The 16,366-nt window shown below is 39.1% G+C and overlaps 1 protein-coding gene across 2 annotated transcripts; it reads right to left on the bottom strand.

Moving 5' to 3' along the window:
• Positions 1 to 2,655: 2,655 nt before the first annotated feature.
• Positions 2,656 to 16,161, bottom strand: LOC103695831 (brefeldin A-inhibited guanine nucleotide-exchange protein 1). 2 transcript variants are annotated; one of them, XM_008777254.4, is made up of 11 exons: positions 15,031 to 16,161; positions 11,071 to 11,385; positions 10,544 to 10,874; positions 10,028 to 10,450; positions 9,648 to 9,940; positions 9,293 to 9,566; positions 7,775 to 8,280; positions 7,340 to 7,661; positions 6,819 to 7,167; positions 6,048 to 6,712; positions 2,656 to 3,321 (listed from the first exon to the last, which is right to left on the bottom strand). In XM_008777254.4, exons 1-11 carry the CDS (start codon positions 16,020 to 16,022, stop codon positions 2,710 to 2,712), a joined length of 5,082 nt encoding a protein of 1,693 aa, XP_008775476.1. In that variant the 5' UTR covers positions 16,023 to 16,161; the 3' UTR covers positions 2,656 to 2,709. The 2 variants fall into 2 exon arrangements, with proteins under 2 accessions (XP_008775476.1, XP_026656467.1); XM_026800666.2 differs by lacking the exon at positions 15,031 to 16,161 and having other exon boundaries at positions 10,544 to 10,884.
• Between the last annotated feature and the right edge of the window lie 205 nt (positions 16,162 to 16,366).

The following is a 16,366-nucleotide window of genomic DNA, read 5'->3' as shown; positions in this document are numbered from 1 at the left end:
TCAAGAGGCCATGCCAATTCAAGCCTTAACTTGCTTGGCAGTTGCGGCTCCAACCTCGGTCCCGAAGGGTCGTGCTCGGTCAGAGATTCCGCAAAGTCCTCGGCTTTGAAACACGACCAAGATAACCAAAACGGGGGAGAATACAAGAGAACAGGGGAGGTGGGTGTCAGCGAGATCGGACAATCTCCTGAAGAGATTCCGGCCGGCAGCAGTAGTGTGATGAAAGGACAAGTTGAGGAAGCTGGCGATGCCATTATCTGGCTCCGGCTAGACCTCGAGGAGGGTGGCATGGCAAGGAAAATGGTGGCTCAATGAAAGAGAAAAGGGGCAGTGATGGAGTGGTACCTCGAAGGGGGTGGGGGGTTATTCTGCAGGCTTAAGGCTGCATGGGAGGGGCTTACCTATGCAAGATATATTGTGCAAGCTGGCTGTATCATTCTGGAGAGAAACTCAGCCTCGTTGATCGCGCGTCTTTGAGAGAAGATGCGAGAGGAGGTGGAGCACCTACTCCTGGGCAATATGCGACGGATGTTACGAGAGTGCTGGGCTATCCAAGTCAGGCATGTCCTTCGAAAGGCAAACCAAGTTGCTGATTGGATTGCCTTGTTTGCTGCTCACAATTCGGAAGAATTTTTTTGGACTCTGCAGTCTTCATTTTCTTCTGCTTTGTGTAGTCTTTTTGCTTCTGATATAGCTAGTTGTGTTCATGTTAGAGCTGTTTGAGCAGCCGATGCACCAAAACAAAAGGGAGGGGTGGGGGGTCAGGGTGCATTCAAATAAAGATGGAGGCCAAGGTTTTCCGAGGACTTCGCCTTCTACCAGAAGTCATGGAGAGTCCAACTCCCATCAAGAGTCTCTCGTCGTCCAACACGTGCGCCAGCCTACGAACTTGGTTGACATGGGTTTAGGCCAGCCTAGATGAGCCAGGCCTTACATGATTCAGCCAAGTGGCACCCTAATTATCATCCTTTTGAGGATCTGCATGCTGTTATCAGTAGATTTACTTCGAGTAGGCTCAAAGCAAGCATTTGCACATAAAGACAGTGATTTCTCAAAAAAAGAAAAAAGAAAAACGAAAGAAAGGAATAGTGAGTATGTGGATCTGCACAAAAGAGTGCCACGAAGTTTCTGATGACCATGGGCTGTGCAGCTTAGTAAGGGAAAATGCTGGTCATTTTTCTTTACAATAATCATCATGAGGCACCAGGAGGGATCTTATTTTGTGCATCGCTTGAGAAAAGTCAAGCAACCAGCAAAGCTTTAGACTAATAACCAAATTTAGCCGGCGCCTTCAACTTTTCTAGAAACCAAATGTCTGCACACAAATAGAACACGCAACCTTGGCTGCAGGGTTCTCTAGTCGGGTTGTACAAAACATCACTACCCCCTTCCCATTCAGTACCAACTTATCACTCCATTTTACTTTTATTAATGGAAAGTGACTCCACGTACAAACTAGCAAGCACATATTGAATCCATCCGAAAACAAAATTAACGTCTTAGCTTGACCGGGCCGGCAATGTCTTCAAAAAGTGTTACCTTAAAATCGACAGATCCCTGAAAAAAAGCCTGAACTGGGCTAATTTCTTTCAAGAGAACAGGGACTACGTAAATCCCATCGGGAGGCACCCTCGCGTTTCATGTCTACCATTCGATACAAAGTGCTGCACTAAATCCTCTTGTGCTGCTAAATCCTGCATACAATGCATCTTTTCCTTTTATGTCATATAATGGGTCCCCAGGCTTTTCCTGTTATGCTATGATGGATTTGTGGTCTTCGATAGCCTCACATTGAAATTTGCTGCTGTTGAACTCGTCTCTCTTCTGAGCAATTGTCAGCTGGGAAATTGAAATAAACAAGATTTTAGTTACAGAGTGATTCCCCAGTCCTTCGCTTCATGCGTCCACAGCAAGTAACAGTAACTTCCCTCCTTACAGACACCAAACATGAGTCAATCCACCGTTTATCCAATAAAAATGTTCCTAAAAATCTGGAAAAAAAAATGTTGAAGTAACATGGAAATCTCACACATGATTGCCCACTGACCGCCTGTACGTACCTAGAACCATACAACTCACTAGTTAACAGAACAATGAAGAAGCAACACATCGGCCTTCTAACAGTTTGAACGTGGATTCTTGGGTTACTGTAGCACTGCTCGAATCTGGACATGCTGTCACTATCAAGGCTACCTGAAACAGTGGAAAAGGATGACAATCAACCAAGGGCAGTAAGCCTGGAAGGTTATGAAATTGATAACAAGCCCAGGATCAGCTGTTCAACCTATCCGATAGGCTCTGGATGGCAGAAAGAAGCCTTTGTACAAGGAGAAGCATGCAAGGCACAGACTCTTTTACTTCATACACTCGTGAGGAGAATTACTAACACCAAAGTCCAAAATATGGATAAAACTCCCAATTGATCACCAACCAGTTAATTTATGCTCAGGCAGGCCCTGAATGTAAGTTTAGAAACTGCAGCCAATTGAATGATTTAGTTCAATCTCCCAGCAGGATTAGATTTATAAAACAAGAAAGTCAATTCCAACTAGAATCCGAGATGGGCTACTGCCTTACTTTCAGAATATTTACGCTAAACCTCAGCATAATCTACAATAACAAGATCAGATCTTGCATATCTTGACCAGCAGGGTGTCAAAAAACAATACTATAAGGGGGAAAAGAATGAAATATATATTAGCATAAATATCACAAAGTCAATATTAATGGCCCTATTGATGACTGAAATATATCTGATAGCACTTGCTGTACTTCTCCAGAGACATGTTCACAACGAATAAGATTAACTAATAAAGGGAAAAAGCATTGCAAGTTTCTTTTGAATGAATTTCTCTCCAAGCTGCTCAACACCCGCAGAGCCAACACAGCCAAGTTAGTCCTAGCAGCCAATTCCTCTTTCCTGGCTGAACCTAAAGGAAGTATCCAGCGTAAAGATGGACCGTTGCTTGGATTCTGGTGCTTTGGTTGGTATCCAGCACAATTTAAGTATATCTGTAATATTCTCTGACAAACTGCCACTATTTGGGAAACTACGCGCAACTCTTCTGACAGAGATGGCTTATCATTTAGTAGACTTTGCAGGAACTTGAGGTAGTTCTGGTAAGATTCATTCTCAAAGTGAACCACCGGGGGTTCAGAAATCTCCAAGAGGGAACATGCTTTCTGTAATTTCAGCTGTAGGGCAGTTTCTGAATGCACTTCACTTGCATGTGATGAAATTGATGAGAGTATCTCCAAAAGAATATTAATATGGGCTGGTGAAAAGCTTCTATGATGTACCTCATACAACTTCATAACAGCCTGTTAAAACAAGAAAAGAAAAGAACAGAAAAGAAAAGGTAGTTGCAGATCAAAATCTCCAATGAAATAGCTGAAAGTACAAGAAATTGAATATAAAAGCTCAAGAAAAAAGAACGAAATTTGTGCATCATTTATATATAAACAAACTCAGTCAGTTCCATATCATGTATCATATCTAAGACAATTTAAAGTCTGATAGATGTTTCTTCAACCATGCATTGTATCCTTCTGGTTATTGTAATTGGCTTCATGTTGCCTTTTTCTTTTTCAAAAAGTGGTGGAGGTGGAGGATTGTCAAGCGTAGTCTCCTATTTGTTCTAAATGCAGCTTTATTTGGTTGTTTGAGATCCTTCAATCTCAGTAAATTCCAAATATTACATTGATACAAGGGGCTAGGGGCCAAATAAGTAATCCATGGCTCCTTGAACATGTGTGCATCATTTATTAAGGCTATTCACCCCTTTTCTGATTGTTATCCAAATGAAATACCAATTCAGCTTCCTTTTTAGATCCTGCATTACAAAAACACTAGAATGAGTAACAGGTAGGGATGCATGTAGTGTTGGAACCATAGTCATTATGCCCAGATCTGATGGGCCGGTTGGACAGGAAAACTGGCACTCTATCTGGTCCGATTATGCAATCGGACCAGATCTGCATTTAACCCAGTGAAAACTGGATCGAACCTGCCAGACTGCAAAAACTCTGGTGAATTTGGAACCCCAGTTTAAATCACTCTAAAAAATTCTTCCAAAAATACAGTGTAATAGGAGAGCTGAACCCCCATCAATTTAGAGTAACGCTAACATCTCAACCATCGAGGATCATTTTGGTGTTTCTTTAGGATTCATTAAGAAATATAATTAAATGAGTATTTCAAGCAGGTATAATATTTCAACAGTCAATTTCTTTTGTTTTGGTAGAACAATGAAAAGTACATAGTACATACACTTCATTTCAATTTTTTAGGTATTTTTAAAATGTTACTATTTGTTATAATTAAAATATACCAGTTAATTCTACATTATATATAATTATTCTTACAATTCTTAAAAATAGATGATTCGTGACTTTATATTTATGATACAACTGAAGTGTAGTGAAGGATGTTGATCAATGTGATCCAAAGAGCAAAATTCAAATTAAACATATATATCATATATATATACATATATATATATATTCTTACATTATAATAATTTTTATTAATTTTAAAATTTTGGATACACTTTAATGCAAAACCGGTTTGACTGATTAACCCAGTGGTCAAACCAGTGACCAGCGACCCAACCCCTTGACTGGGTCAGTCTCCAGTCCGGTTTTAATAACTATTGTTGGAACAGTCTAATATCTAAGAATTCCATTCTTTGCAGACCCATGAAAGGTGTCATGCCCATGCCCATGTCAAAGTGTCAAGTGCAGGCGTTTTTAAGAGTTCAGGTACCCAGTTTTTGTTCAAACATAGCTCTTTCTTAGTCATCAAAATGCAATTCTCATCAAACTACTTTCACCTTAGCTGGTTATTTATATACCCAATCATCAACTAGTAATATTTATTGTATAAAATATAACAACCATTACTAGGTTACGAATAAAAAATCACAAGCATATAAAAAACACATATATACACCTCTGTTCATAAAATTTCATAAGGACTTATTGAAGGATCATAGGTTAAGTGATTTGACTCATTGCAAGGAATAAGAAGATTGAGCACCTCAATAACAAAGGCCATCCACTTTTAGCTCATTAACATCTTCCAGTGGAGTATAAACTCCTCTTTCAGCCACTAATCTCCTTTGAACACTTCAGCATGGAATTGCTTTAAAAGAACCAATAGAGAACAATATAGTTCCACTAACTTGTAGCTTTAGCAAGATCACTAACTTCTGTTGAATCATTCATATCATCAACAAAGATTTACTTGTTTCTGAAAGCAGAATGTCACTTGAAGCATCTTCAAGTGCTTTTTGCATACATAATATGAAGTTCACTCTCAAAAGAAAGCATGGTCTTGTTAGTGGATTGAATAAGTAACATGGAAAACTAATTCTCTTTATACCACAATCATTTAACATTTGAATAAAGTGGGACCTAATGTTAATCATGTCAACACAAAAAGAAAACAGGGGCAATTAGCAACATTAAAACCAACTACACTGAATTCTACTTCATCAGCATTCCATTGTGTAGCACAAGTGCTAAAGTAACATGCTTTCTCTCAATATATGTAAAGAATATGGCCAAATATTTCTCACATACTTAGCACCTGCACACCATCTGAACTCCCAAAATGGGATTACCTGAACATTCCTTGTAAAATTGTTTCAGCCCAGTATCATTATCATTACAACTTCTTACTTGGATATTAAACTTCAACTGCTATAACTTTTGAGTCCATCAATGACTGATATTGATCTGATCATCAGGTAGCTAATAAATATAAATGATATGTACTTCAAAGGGTCAGAATATTTTAGTTCAACAGTTTCATATGCTGAAATTGAAACTTCTGATATATTGCATGTAAGACCCAACAACTGAAGCAAAAGGATAAAAGATGGGACCAGCTTCAAGCTACAAAATGGAAGTAACTGTACTTGCAAATTTATAGCATTAAAGCATGCATCAAGATATCATGGATCAAATCACAAAGAAATGCTTGTGGCACTGAGGAAAAGCTTCTAGAAATAACTTTGCTGCTAAAAGGAGAATGCTCAAAGTACCTGTACAACCATAAGCTGCACAGCTATGTGACTCTTCAGTCTTACAGCTACATAAGATGCGGTCTCCATATTAGCATCCTCCTCATCGTTAACAAATTCATGATCTGAATACTGTTCAGCATCAGAATAAGCTTGAGTTTTATCTGAAATTTCAATATTTTGCATTATTCTGACAATTCTTGAAAATACAGGCAATAACAGAGTAGCTGCTTCTTTTAAATGCAACAGAATCTCCTTCCATTCTGTGTCTGAGAGTTTGCTTCCAAGGTGTCCTGTCAAATGCAGTAAAGCAGCCGCACCTATGCTGGCTAATTGTGGATAGGAACTTTTCACAAAACTTGTGAGAATAGCTGCAACCATTGCTAGTTGTGAACGCACATCATCAAAAAACTTAACAAATAAGTCCACTAAACACTGTGCTGCCACGGCATCAGTTTCTGGACTCCAGGAATCTTCCTCAAGGATTTCAGAGTTATGCATTGGAGAGACCTGACCATCAAGTATGCTGCGTGCATTGCTAAATATAGGATAAATGACAGATTTGAAGATACTGTTCCAAAAAGTGCACGAGAAGAGGTGCCCATGGTCCTTCAAAATGTCAAAGAGTACTTCTAAAGCACCTTTTCTAATTGTAGGCCTCGGATCAGACGTCAATTTTGATAAACCTGAAATTCATGTGGAGAAAAGTTAACATCATAAATGAAGATATAATTTTAAATTTTAAAAGAGATACAAAGCACAAGAAATTTAAGCCTTGATAAATGACAATACCAGCAAGCAAAGGGACCCAAAAGTAAACATGGTCATCTTTCTCAGAAAAGTTATTTCCATCTGAAGGATTTCTGTTTTCTGGATGGCACTCGGTGTTCTTATCATAGCAGACTAATCCTCCTTCTGCAAGTTTAACAGCACAGAACCGAAGAAATGCAATAGCATTAAGGCTGGCATCGCTATTGAATCTGCTGTGCGTGAATGTGATGAGACACTTAACACAGTCAGTGAATGTTGTGGTCTCTGTCTCAGTTATATAGGGAAAGTAGTCACGAACTATTTTCTCCATCGTCTCAAAAGCTAATAGAACAATATTTTTACGTTCATCGGCAGCAGCAGTGGTAAAAACCTGGAATATGAAGAGCAGCTATAAGTTTCAGGCATACATGAGCAAAATGGACAATGAGAACACAAAGTTCACTGCTGCATGAGCTCTCACTTATGTTCAACATTTGCACAAATAACTCTGAGAAAACAAAAGATGTTAAATTGCCAATATGACAAAGAAGAGCAAAACATACCGTAAAAACACTTTTCCAGCCAGATTTTACATTATTTACGCGACTCAAAACCATCTGGGAAATACATCGAACAATTAGTTCCCTGATTTCTGAAGAACTGCTTTTCTGCATAACCACCACAAAAGGTCTCAAGAATTCATTCTGAAAGTTATAATTTGCCAATTCTTCTCTCTCCAGAAACTTCATAGCCAACTGTCGCAATGAATCCATCACAAATATTGCAACTGAAAGATTTTCAGACAACCCAACTGAGACAAAAAAGTCAGACAAAACACTCCACATGCGAGACCACACCAATCGAATGCGGTTCATATTATAATGCCTGCACATAAAGAACAAAGCATTTAGTAAACTTAATATGTTGCATTATTGTTTTACAAGAAATAGTGAACTCGAAAGATACATTCCCAAGGCAAGTTCAGAAACCAGTCTTACGCAATTTCTACAATTTTTGTAAGGCTGAAAACACGAGGATTTGTAGGAGACTGCAATTCTGCGATAGAAACCTTGCAAAGAGCCTTTACAAAAGCTACTATTGCATCACCATTCAATCTCTGGCTATGAGCAAATATGTGGTTTAGCTCGAAACTTCCAATCTGGTCCAGTAAATTTAAATTTGAAATAAAATTATTAATCTGTTCTTGAGTAACCAATGCTGAAGCATTAACTCCAACTGATGCACTATCATAAGAACCCCCTCGGACAACAGCCATTACAGCTGGATTTTGAAGGGCATTTCCTTTTCTCTTTGAGGGTGGAATGGTAGGAGACTTCTGTGACTTTTCCTCTGACTCCATGAGAGATACTGTAAAGAATGAAGCATCAAGAGGAGCACCCTCTCCCAGCAGGTGTAAATGTTCAAATCGTGAAAGACACATCAATACATGCTCCCATGCTTCTTGTAAATAATTACCATCTTCAATGGCTATCGATATTATAGCCTGTTAACAGACCAAAATGGGTAAGATATACAATTATAGAATCATATTTGCATGAAACATCAGCAAGTTCCACTTGGTTTCAGCATTATGCATGCAGTTCAAAAGTCACAATGGAAGATCCATAATCTCAAACCAGAAAAGAAGAGCTTGAACAACCTCAACATCATAATAAGAAATAATACTGATGCCACATTTAATCCTACCAAATTCAATATAACATCTGCAGCTATGCAGTAAACAAGTGTCAGTAATAGTAAACAAGTCTCGTTACCAAAGCTCACAATTCCATTCCACAGATGGCGAAAATATTGAGGCTAAACAGCCGCAATCAGCCAACAGTATCAAGACAGCAAAACATTTTAGAGTGTCATATCATCAAATACTTTAATGAAAGTAATGAGTTTTTAATATATACACAGTGAGCATAGCATTTACTTCTTGTAATCACATAATGAAATAAGGCAAATTTCTAACAAGGTGCCATTAAATAGTCAAATCAATGTGGCAGTGAATGTATTATAATGTAATTGGATATCTTTCATTTTTACATATTTTCATCTTACATAATTGTAAGCATGCTCAGATTTTGAATACTGAAGAATCAAATGTTACGGAACACCAATACAGTCAGTACCTATTCCTTGTGTAAGTAACATCTAATATTGAGAAAATGATTCATAGTCATTCCTTGTCACTTCATAGTGTTGTAATAGACAAGCTCGTATCAAGTAAATTGATAAGCAAGTAAAGAAAAGGCTCTCGTCACTCCAATAGATAAGGTTCAGAACTCAGAAGTTTTTTATGTTAGGCAACGAGAATAACACAACTAATCAAGAAAAAAGTCTAATGCCTGAGTAACCATAAGGCTCCTATCCTTCAGAAAAGTCAATCTACCGCAGCCTCATTATCATGCTAGAAAATAATGAAGGCGTGCTTTGTGTGCTTCTCCATCAAAGTTGGTTAATTTATAATACTACTTAAAAATAAAAGAAATATCCTTGTGAATGGTCACCTTCACAGCATCAACATTCTTCTGCTTCATGTCAGCAGCAGAGTGAAGGTATGTAAATTTGGCTACAGATGTAACAAAAGCATCTCTCTGCGTTTGCATACACATTACTGAGGTGACATGCACAGCATATCGGAAACCCTGCAAACAATGAGATGTAGCAGCCTTATTGTCACTTTGGTCTAGTGTCACACTGAAAGCAGCCATCATTGGGGCCCAGCAAACCTCCATCATAAATCTCAGAATAGCTGTATCACTGACAGCATAGAACACAGACCTGCATTACCAACAAAAGTGAATTCATAATCAAAGTAGCATTAAATTCATCCTCTTAAGCATTTATCTAAATTAATCTTACTCTGACTTCCCACTCTTTGCTTTAAATTTCTCCTGGATATTCTTAATGAGTAAGTCATTTGCACCTAAAGCCTTTTCTTCTGATTGCTTCCAATTGATTAAGCTGAAAATACTGTCCAAGCCCAAAAGCTTATTGATACTGCTTATCTGCTTGTTCTGTGGAGCTGAGGAATCAGCATTCATTTTTATTTCATGTTTCACTATTTGATCATACAAGGAACCCAAATAATCTTCTGGTAAATCCTTTCCATCATCTATTCCTCGATTATTGCGAATGAAATCAGTTTTAGACATCTGCACCCCCCAAAAAAAAAGAAGAGGATATAACCATTTAGTTTTTACTGTTCTAGAATATAATAAAAATAACATTTTTGAACACACCTTGTCTTTGACCATGTTGTTGTGTGCATCTGTATTTAGCAATATCACAGAATAAGCAAGAACATATGCAGTATCTGCACTGGTAAAAGAACTAGGGTTGCATATGCAGTAGCGTTCTGCGAACTTCTCCATGATGCGATCAATTTTCTGTGCTTCACCAGGCAACCTAAAGCCCCGTAAGAAAAACCTAATGGCTTCACCAAAATCCATACGTTCAAAATCAAATGAATCCACATATGCATGCATAACTTTCAAAGGGAACTCCTCCCTTTCACCCAAATAGTCACCAATAATTGTTTGATTCAACCCAGTGGTGTTTTTCAGGAATGAAACTACATCCTCCGGAGCAGCACCTATCTTCTTGGTGTTAATCAGAAATTCAATACCTTTCGAAGGTTTCCTATTGAATAGCGAGATACCCTTCTGCAATGACCAATGCAGTCATCATCACAATGCCATGGGTTATTGTAAATAATAACATAGAATGTCAAGTGGAATACAAAAAATTACTTTCACCTGAAATTCTATTTTATAAGCCCGTCGTTGCTCCAATGTGGTAGCATCTGATAATTCAGAATTGGTATCAGAATGCAGCTCATAGTCAAATCCATTTCCTTCTTCTCCAGTGAATGAGCTACTATTTTCTATCGAATAATCAGTTTCAGCACTTCTTGGAGAAAAATCTTCAATTCTCAATTGCTGATCCAACCATGCACCCATTGACTTTATGATACCAGCTAGGCACTTGACTGACTCAATGCGAAATGTATTATCCTGTGCTGGGGACAATGTTGTTACAGATCCAGAAGGCACACCTAGAGCAGTCTTCAGAAGACCATTGACAATCCTGCAAAAGTCTGATGGAATTAAAAGTGTTTTAATACATTTTAATAAAAACTGAAGCAAAGATGATGCTCAAAAATGTAAAAACGTTCAGTAAAGAAAATACTCTACTTAATTTGTTCTGCCTAAGGGGCAGCATAGATGTGTTTTTCCATGTAGAAGAAGGTAAAGGGAAACATTAATTGCGAATGAAAGTGTACCTCTCAAAAATGTTTGGTGCATCCACGTCACAGTCATAGTTCACAAAAATATCAATAATCATCTGTGGATCCTGACAGATCTTTTCCAACAGGTTGAGAACTGTCATTTTTTGCAAGAAACTAGGCTGAAGCACATTTTCAAGAATGCGTAGGACAAGCATAGGAAAGAAAATTCCAATTTCCTCTTTCAGCCCAGATCTAAACCTTAACAAGCCCAAGAAAATCGAACATAGAAGCTGAAAGATACTCATCACAGATAAAGCGCTATTCTTCAACAATGATAAGCAGAGGTACTGCTTGATCGTCCCAAGAAACCTGTATAAAGCAAAGATACGTACCAATATCATAATCAAAGTAATAACAATGATAGATAACACTGATAAAGACATGGTAAAAGTTCACAACATGTTTCTGTTACAGACTCTGTTCTCTTCTTCAATATTGTGATAGCAAAAACATTTTCTTTCTTATTGTTAATTTCACCATTCCTTTTTTTCCCTCTAGCAGGTACTGCTTTGCCTGTTTCTGGAAAAAAATGATAATAATAATAAAGAACAGAATTATAGAATTAAAGCATGGCAAACTGTAGCTAATGCAAAATATAAGTGAAAATCTATAGCTGCATAGAAGCATCAGTCCTCAAGTCTCCTTCACATAGGTAGCTGGTTTCCTTCAGGTCTGCGAAGTGCGAACGTTCACTGGATTTGGTTCCATTTTCACTTGGTGTGCTGCTTTGGTCAGCCCTTCAATCTCAGGTTCTTACTGGGGTATCAAATGCATTATTTTTGAAAGAAATTGGTTATGTTTGATCAGTTCAGTCAGTTAGTGGCGCATAGAAATTTTAAGAAGACTTTGGTCTCAGATTCCATTTCTAAGAAAAATTGTAAAGAACACTAAAGATCCATTCCAGATTCAAATAATGAAATCTATAAATTCAACGCTATGCGCTCTGAATTTTAGCTAGCATGTTTTAAAACTTTTCACAATATTCACACTGATTGTTATACAGATGGCTTCTCCATATACTCTTCAACTAAAGTCCAAGGTCCTGTCCTTACTAGCCTCCTACTTCTAAAGCATATGCTGAACCCGTTGGAACCATCTCTGCACTATCTTCCTTGACTCGAGATGTCTGTTTGTCTCTACAGAAATACAAGCATACAACATATATACACATGCATACATACACGTGGATATATGTATGCATATATATCTATACTTTCTTTCATACAAGGATAAATGAAAATATATATACATATATTCCAATATGGTTTCAAGTTGGCTGGTCACAGAGAAAATAAGTCATGTTATAACACAAAATAGAAGAAAAATTGTCGTATTCTGCTTGAAGTGTAAAATCACTTACCTTCAATCTTGTACTAGGCACTACGCAGACACTTAATGGTCAAAGCACCGAAGATGACCGAAAAAAAACAAGAAAAAAATAAAAGTTCGGAGGAAAAACCTATGAATAAGTCCCCTCTACTAATTCCTTTTCATTTTTCAACCCTCTTCTCCTTTAGTTTTTTCCCCTTATCCTTTGTCAGGAACAACAACTACCAGTGGTACCTGCTGCAATAACCATCATTACCGCACTCAATAACACCAAGGATAACCACCACCCATATAGTCATGATAGTGGCAATCATAGATTGTTGTAACAGTATTGGGAACCATACTAGTACCTTATTAATATGGTATGGTACACCTAATACAATCTATTATATTCTGCCTACCAATACAAGATCAGGAGACCCTTTTCTCATGTCTAGCCATGATGTAGCCCAAACCAATGTTATAAAAAATAGCTATCTGTATGCGGGCCATTAAAGGACCTAATGTATATGCAATATGCAGGCTGCATATGCGGGTATATACATGATTATTATTTTAACTATCTAAAAATGAATATAATATATTAAATATAAGAAAAATAATAGTAATGATACTATTTTCATGGATGGATATTTGCAAATATTGATAATAATAACAACTAATAATTAGTATTTATTGCTTACTACCTAATATCTAATAGCAATAATTATAGCATAACCAAAATTTTAGCACTATTATGTCTGTATAAAGTCACCTGAAATTCATATCAAACTTACCCATCAACTTGTAACCGCTTCACTTTCATATACATAAGAGTGGGTTATATATGTAGCTCCAAAATGCTAAGCAGGCTCAGGTATGCATACTAAATTGGCCATATATGCAGCAACGAAATGTTAAGTGGATCACCTTTTTAATCCATATGCAATATGACCACATATAATACTACATATATGCAATGCAAGTAAAGGACCATGTATGCATAAGTTGACACATATGCAGTAGTATGCACCATATTTTAAAATACTAAAGAAATCAAACAGTAAGGGTTGGTACAACACGAAAACAAGTGGAACCAATTGGTCCCACCTAGTATAGGCTGGTTCAACCTCATTGTTATATCAAACCTCAATACTGTAATGGTACCTTGCTAATACAGTGTGACTTGCCTGGTACTAGGTAATAAGGGTGAGTACAATGAATCATCGCTACAACCACTTTGCAAGAGAGAAAGAAGACAAAGAAAAGAGAATGAGGAGAAGGATGGATCAGAAATTACTAAAAGAACAAAAGGAAAACCCCGTCAACTATGTGCACCTCCACTATTATTGTATGTCATCTTCATTATTGTTAGTTGTCATCTCTCTCACCAACTATCACCTAGACTTTGGCATGGGATGCTCGAGCTATTAGACCTGATATGCTCAATCTAGACCGGTTTCACTCAATCTCCCTCTTTGTCCTTCACTACTCACTCATGACCTCTCCTCCACCACAAGGAAGATGGGCGGCCCCCTCCCTCCTACTCCAGTGCCATCCCCATCCAAAGAAACTGGCCTTTGTGCCATATTAGCCTCCACTCAATCAAATTATAATGTTGGAGACTCCAATAGTGATGAATTTGCAATTGAACACCCTACTCTCATAAGACTATCCTCTTCACCATCTCCACATATGTTGTCCTGAACTTTCCCTCATTTAAAACTCTCTTCTTCATCATCTCCACATCTGTTGTCATGGCCCTTGGGGTTGAGGATAACACCTTCACCAATGTGCAACCCTCCCCACCTTACTTCCCTATACTTCCCCTCCTTCCTCCTTGAGCCTCTAGTTGGAACTCTAGCATCCCCATCACCACCTCCAAAAAATAAAGTATTGGTTGCAAGGTTGGCTTTGATCCTTAGAAATTTATATAGGGTGAGAATCAGGTTTCCCATGTTAGGATTAGTGCCACCACTTCCTTCTCCTTTCTCCTTCCTTAACCTTCTCTTCACTCCTTAAACTAGGTGCTATCTCTTCCAGCATTTCTATCATGCTATCTATAAACATCTTGGATGTTAACCTTTCTAAGTAGGCATTAGTTTAACTCTCTTAATGATTTATCTTATGCTTTACTAATGGTCAAATCAAAGAATGACTTGCTTCTCTTTATTTTGCAGTTCCCTTGAAATAATTATTTATGAAATATAGAACCTAAAAAGTTGGCCTTTGTAGAAGAAAGCCATTATGGTTATTCAACAAAAAAAAAAAAAAAAAAACCTTCTTCCTTGTATTAACCATTATTACATCACTTTTCAATGATTTCATTATGTAGCATTTTATTCCACGAATATTGGAAGTACTACTGTGCTACAAAATTTTAGAAAGGTATCCTAATATTTCACATAGCTTTGGTCATAGGCATCACACTACATATCCAGTGTTTTTCCAATTTGTTGAAAGAAGTCATAACATGAATTTCCAAACATCTTGCGCTAAATTTCAAGGAAAAAAAATGAAATGCTCTTGTTGTCTAACATGGATCATTTATCATAAAAGCCAAAAACCAGATTAACATGAAATCACCTATCATTAATTAAGTAAAGTTTGAAGGAAAAACGAAAAGACCAGAAAAAAAAAACTTGCCTCTCGTTTGTTCGCCAAAGTGATCCAGCATTGTCAATTACCATCTTCAGCAGCTCCAAAGACAAAACTTTCCCCCTCAGCAAAAGAGGATCCTCTGGATTCTCCTGTGTCGAGAACTTCATGGAAAGCTTGCACAAGTTCTTGAACAGGAACAGCCCATCCTCCCTAATTTTACTCAATTCACCTGAATCAACTCCCCCATTCACCTCCCTATCCGTTTTCTGTACCTTTAGTGGAAGCGCATCAGATTCGCTTCCTTCCATCGCCTCATTGATGAAATTCTGTGCAGCGTGTACCAGACTCGAATCATTCAAGTTCCTGTCGGAGAGATCCAACATATCAGCGATCGACACCGAGCGAACCCCGACCTCCATCGCATCCACCTCCACCCGGGCGTACATGATGGCCAGGATCTGAGCCAGAACCAGCTTGGCGCACAGCTGATTGGCCCCGCTCTGGCTACCGAGGTACACGTTGTAGCAGCTCTTGACGATCTGGGCCAGGCACTCCCCGCGGATCAGCACGACAGGCGACCGGACAGCAGCGATGAGGACGCGGAGCATGGCGAGCTCGATCGCGTCCTCGCCAAGCCCGCCGCACCCGCAGATGGATCCGACGAGGCGGGACGCGGCGTGGAGGTGGTGGTTGTCGCCCTCGGATCGGTGGTCGATCTCGCCGCGGATGAGGCCGTGGGAGAAGAGCTTCTGGGCGCATTCGAGAGCGGGCTCGGCAACCTTGGCGGAGGCGGCGTCGATGGCGAGGGCGAGGGGGTGGAGGACAGTGTCGGCGTCGGAGGTGGAGAGGCCGAGGAGGGGGGAGGCGAGAGAGTCATCGGAGTCGGTGACGGCATCGAGGCGGTCGAGTGCCGCCTTGCAGGCGGCGACAAGGTTGGAGTGCTTCCTCCAGGCGGCGTTCTTGATGACCTTGTCGAGGCCGGGACCAAGGACGCGGCCGGCGCGAGACGAGCCCCCCAGGGGCTGCGCAGACGCCATGGCGGACGCCAGAAGAGATCAGATCGGATCGGCAATCGTTGGATCCGAATTTTGTTAGGGTTAGGGTTTGAGATCGGAGGGGAAGGAAGCCATGGGAAGTGGAGGGAAGAGAGGGAGGGATTCTCTGATCTCCCTTCTTCCAGATGAAATGGGGATTGGGGAAGCGAGGGGAGCGGAAGGGGCATTTTGGTCATTTGAGGACTAGACGACGGGTAGTTCTATATACACCCCCCCTATTGCTCAGGACACCCCCCAAAAACCAAAAGAAAATACCCAAACTAACCTTTAGTGTAATTACCATATTGCCCTTGAAATTTTCTCATACACCCACCCTCCTCCTCCTC

Source organism: Phoenix dactylifera, chromosome 1 (genome assembly GCF_009389715.1).
Source record: "Phoenix dactylifera cultivar Barhee BC4 chromosome 1, palm_55x_up_171113_PBpolish2nd_filt_p, whole genome shotgun sequence".
NCBI classification, from domain to species: domain Eukaryota; kingdom Viridiplantae; phylum Streptophyta; class Magnoliopsida; order Arecales; family Arecaceae; genus Phoenix; species Phoenix dactylifera.
The sequence above is the reverse complement of the archived record's forward strand: the minus strand, read 5'-3'. Positions and strand labels throughout refer to the sequence as shown.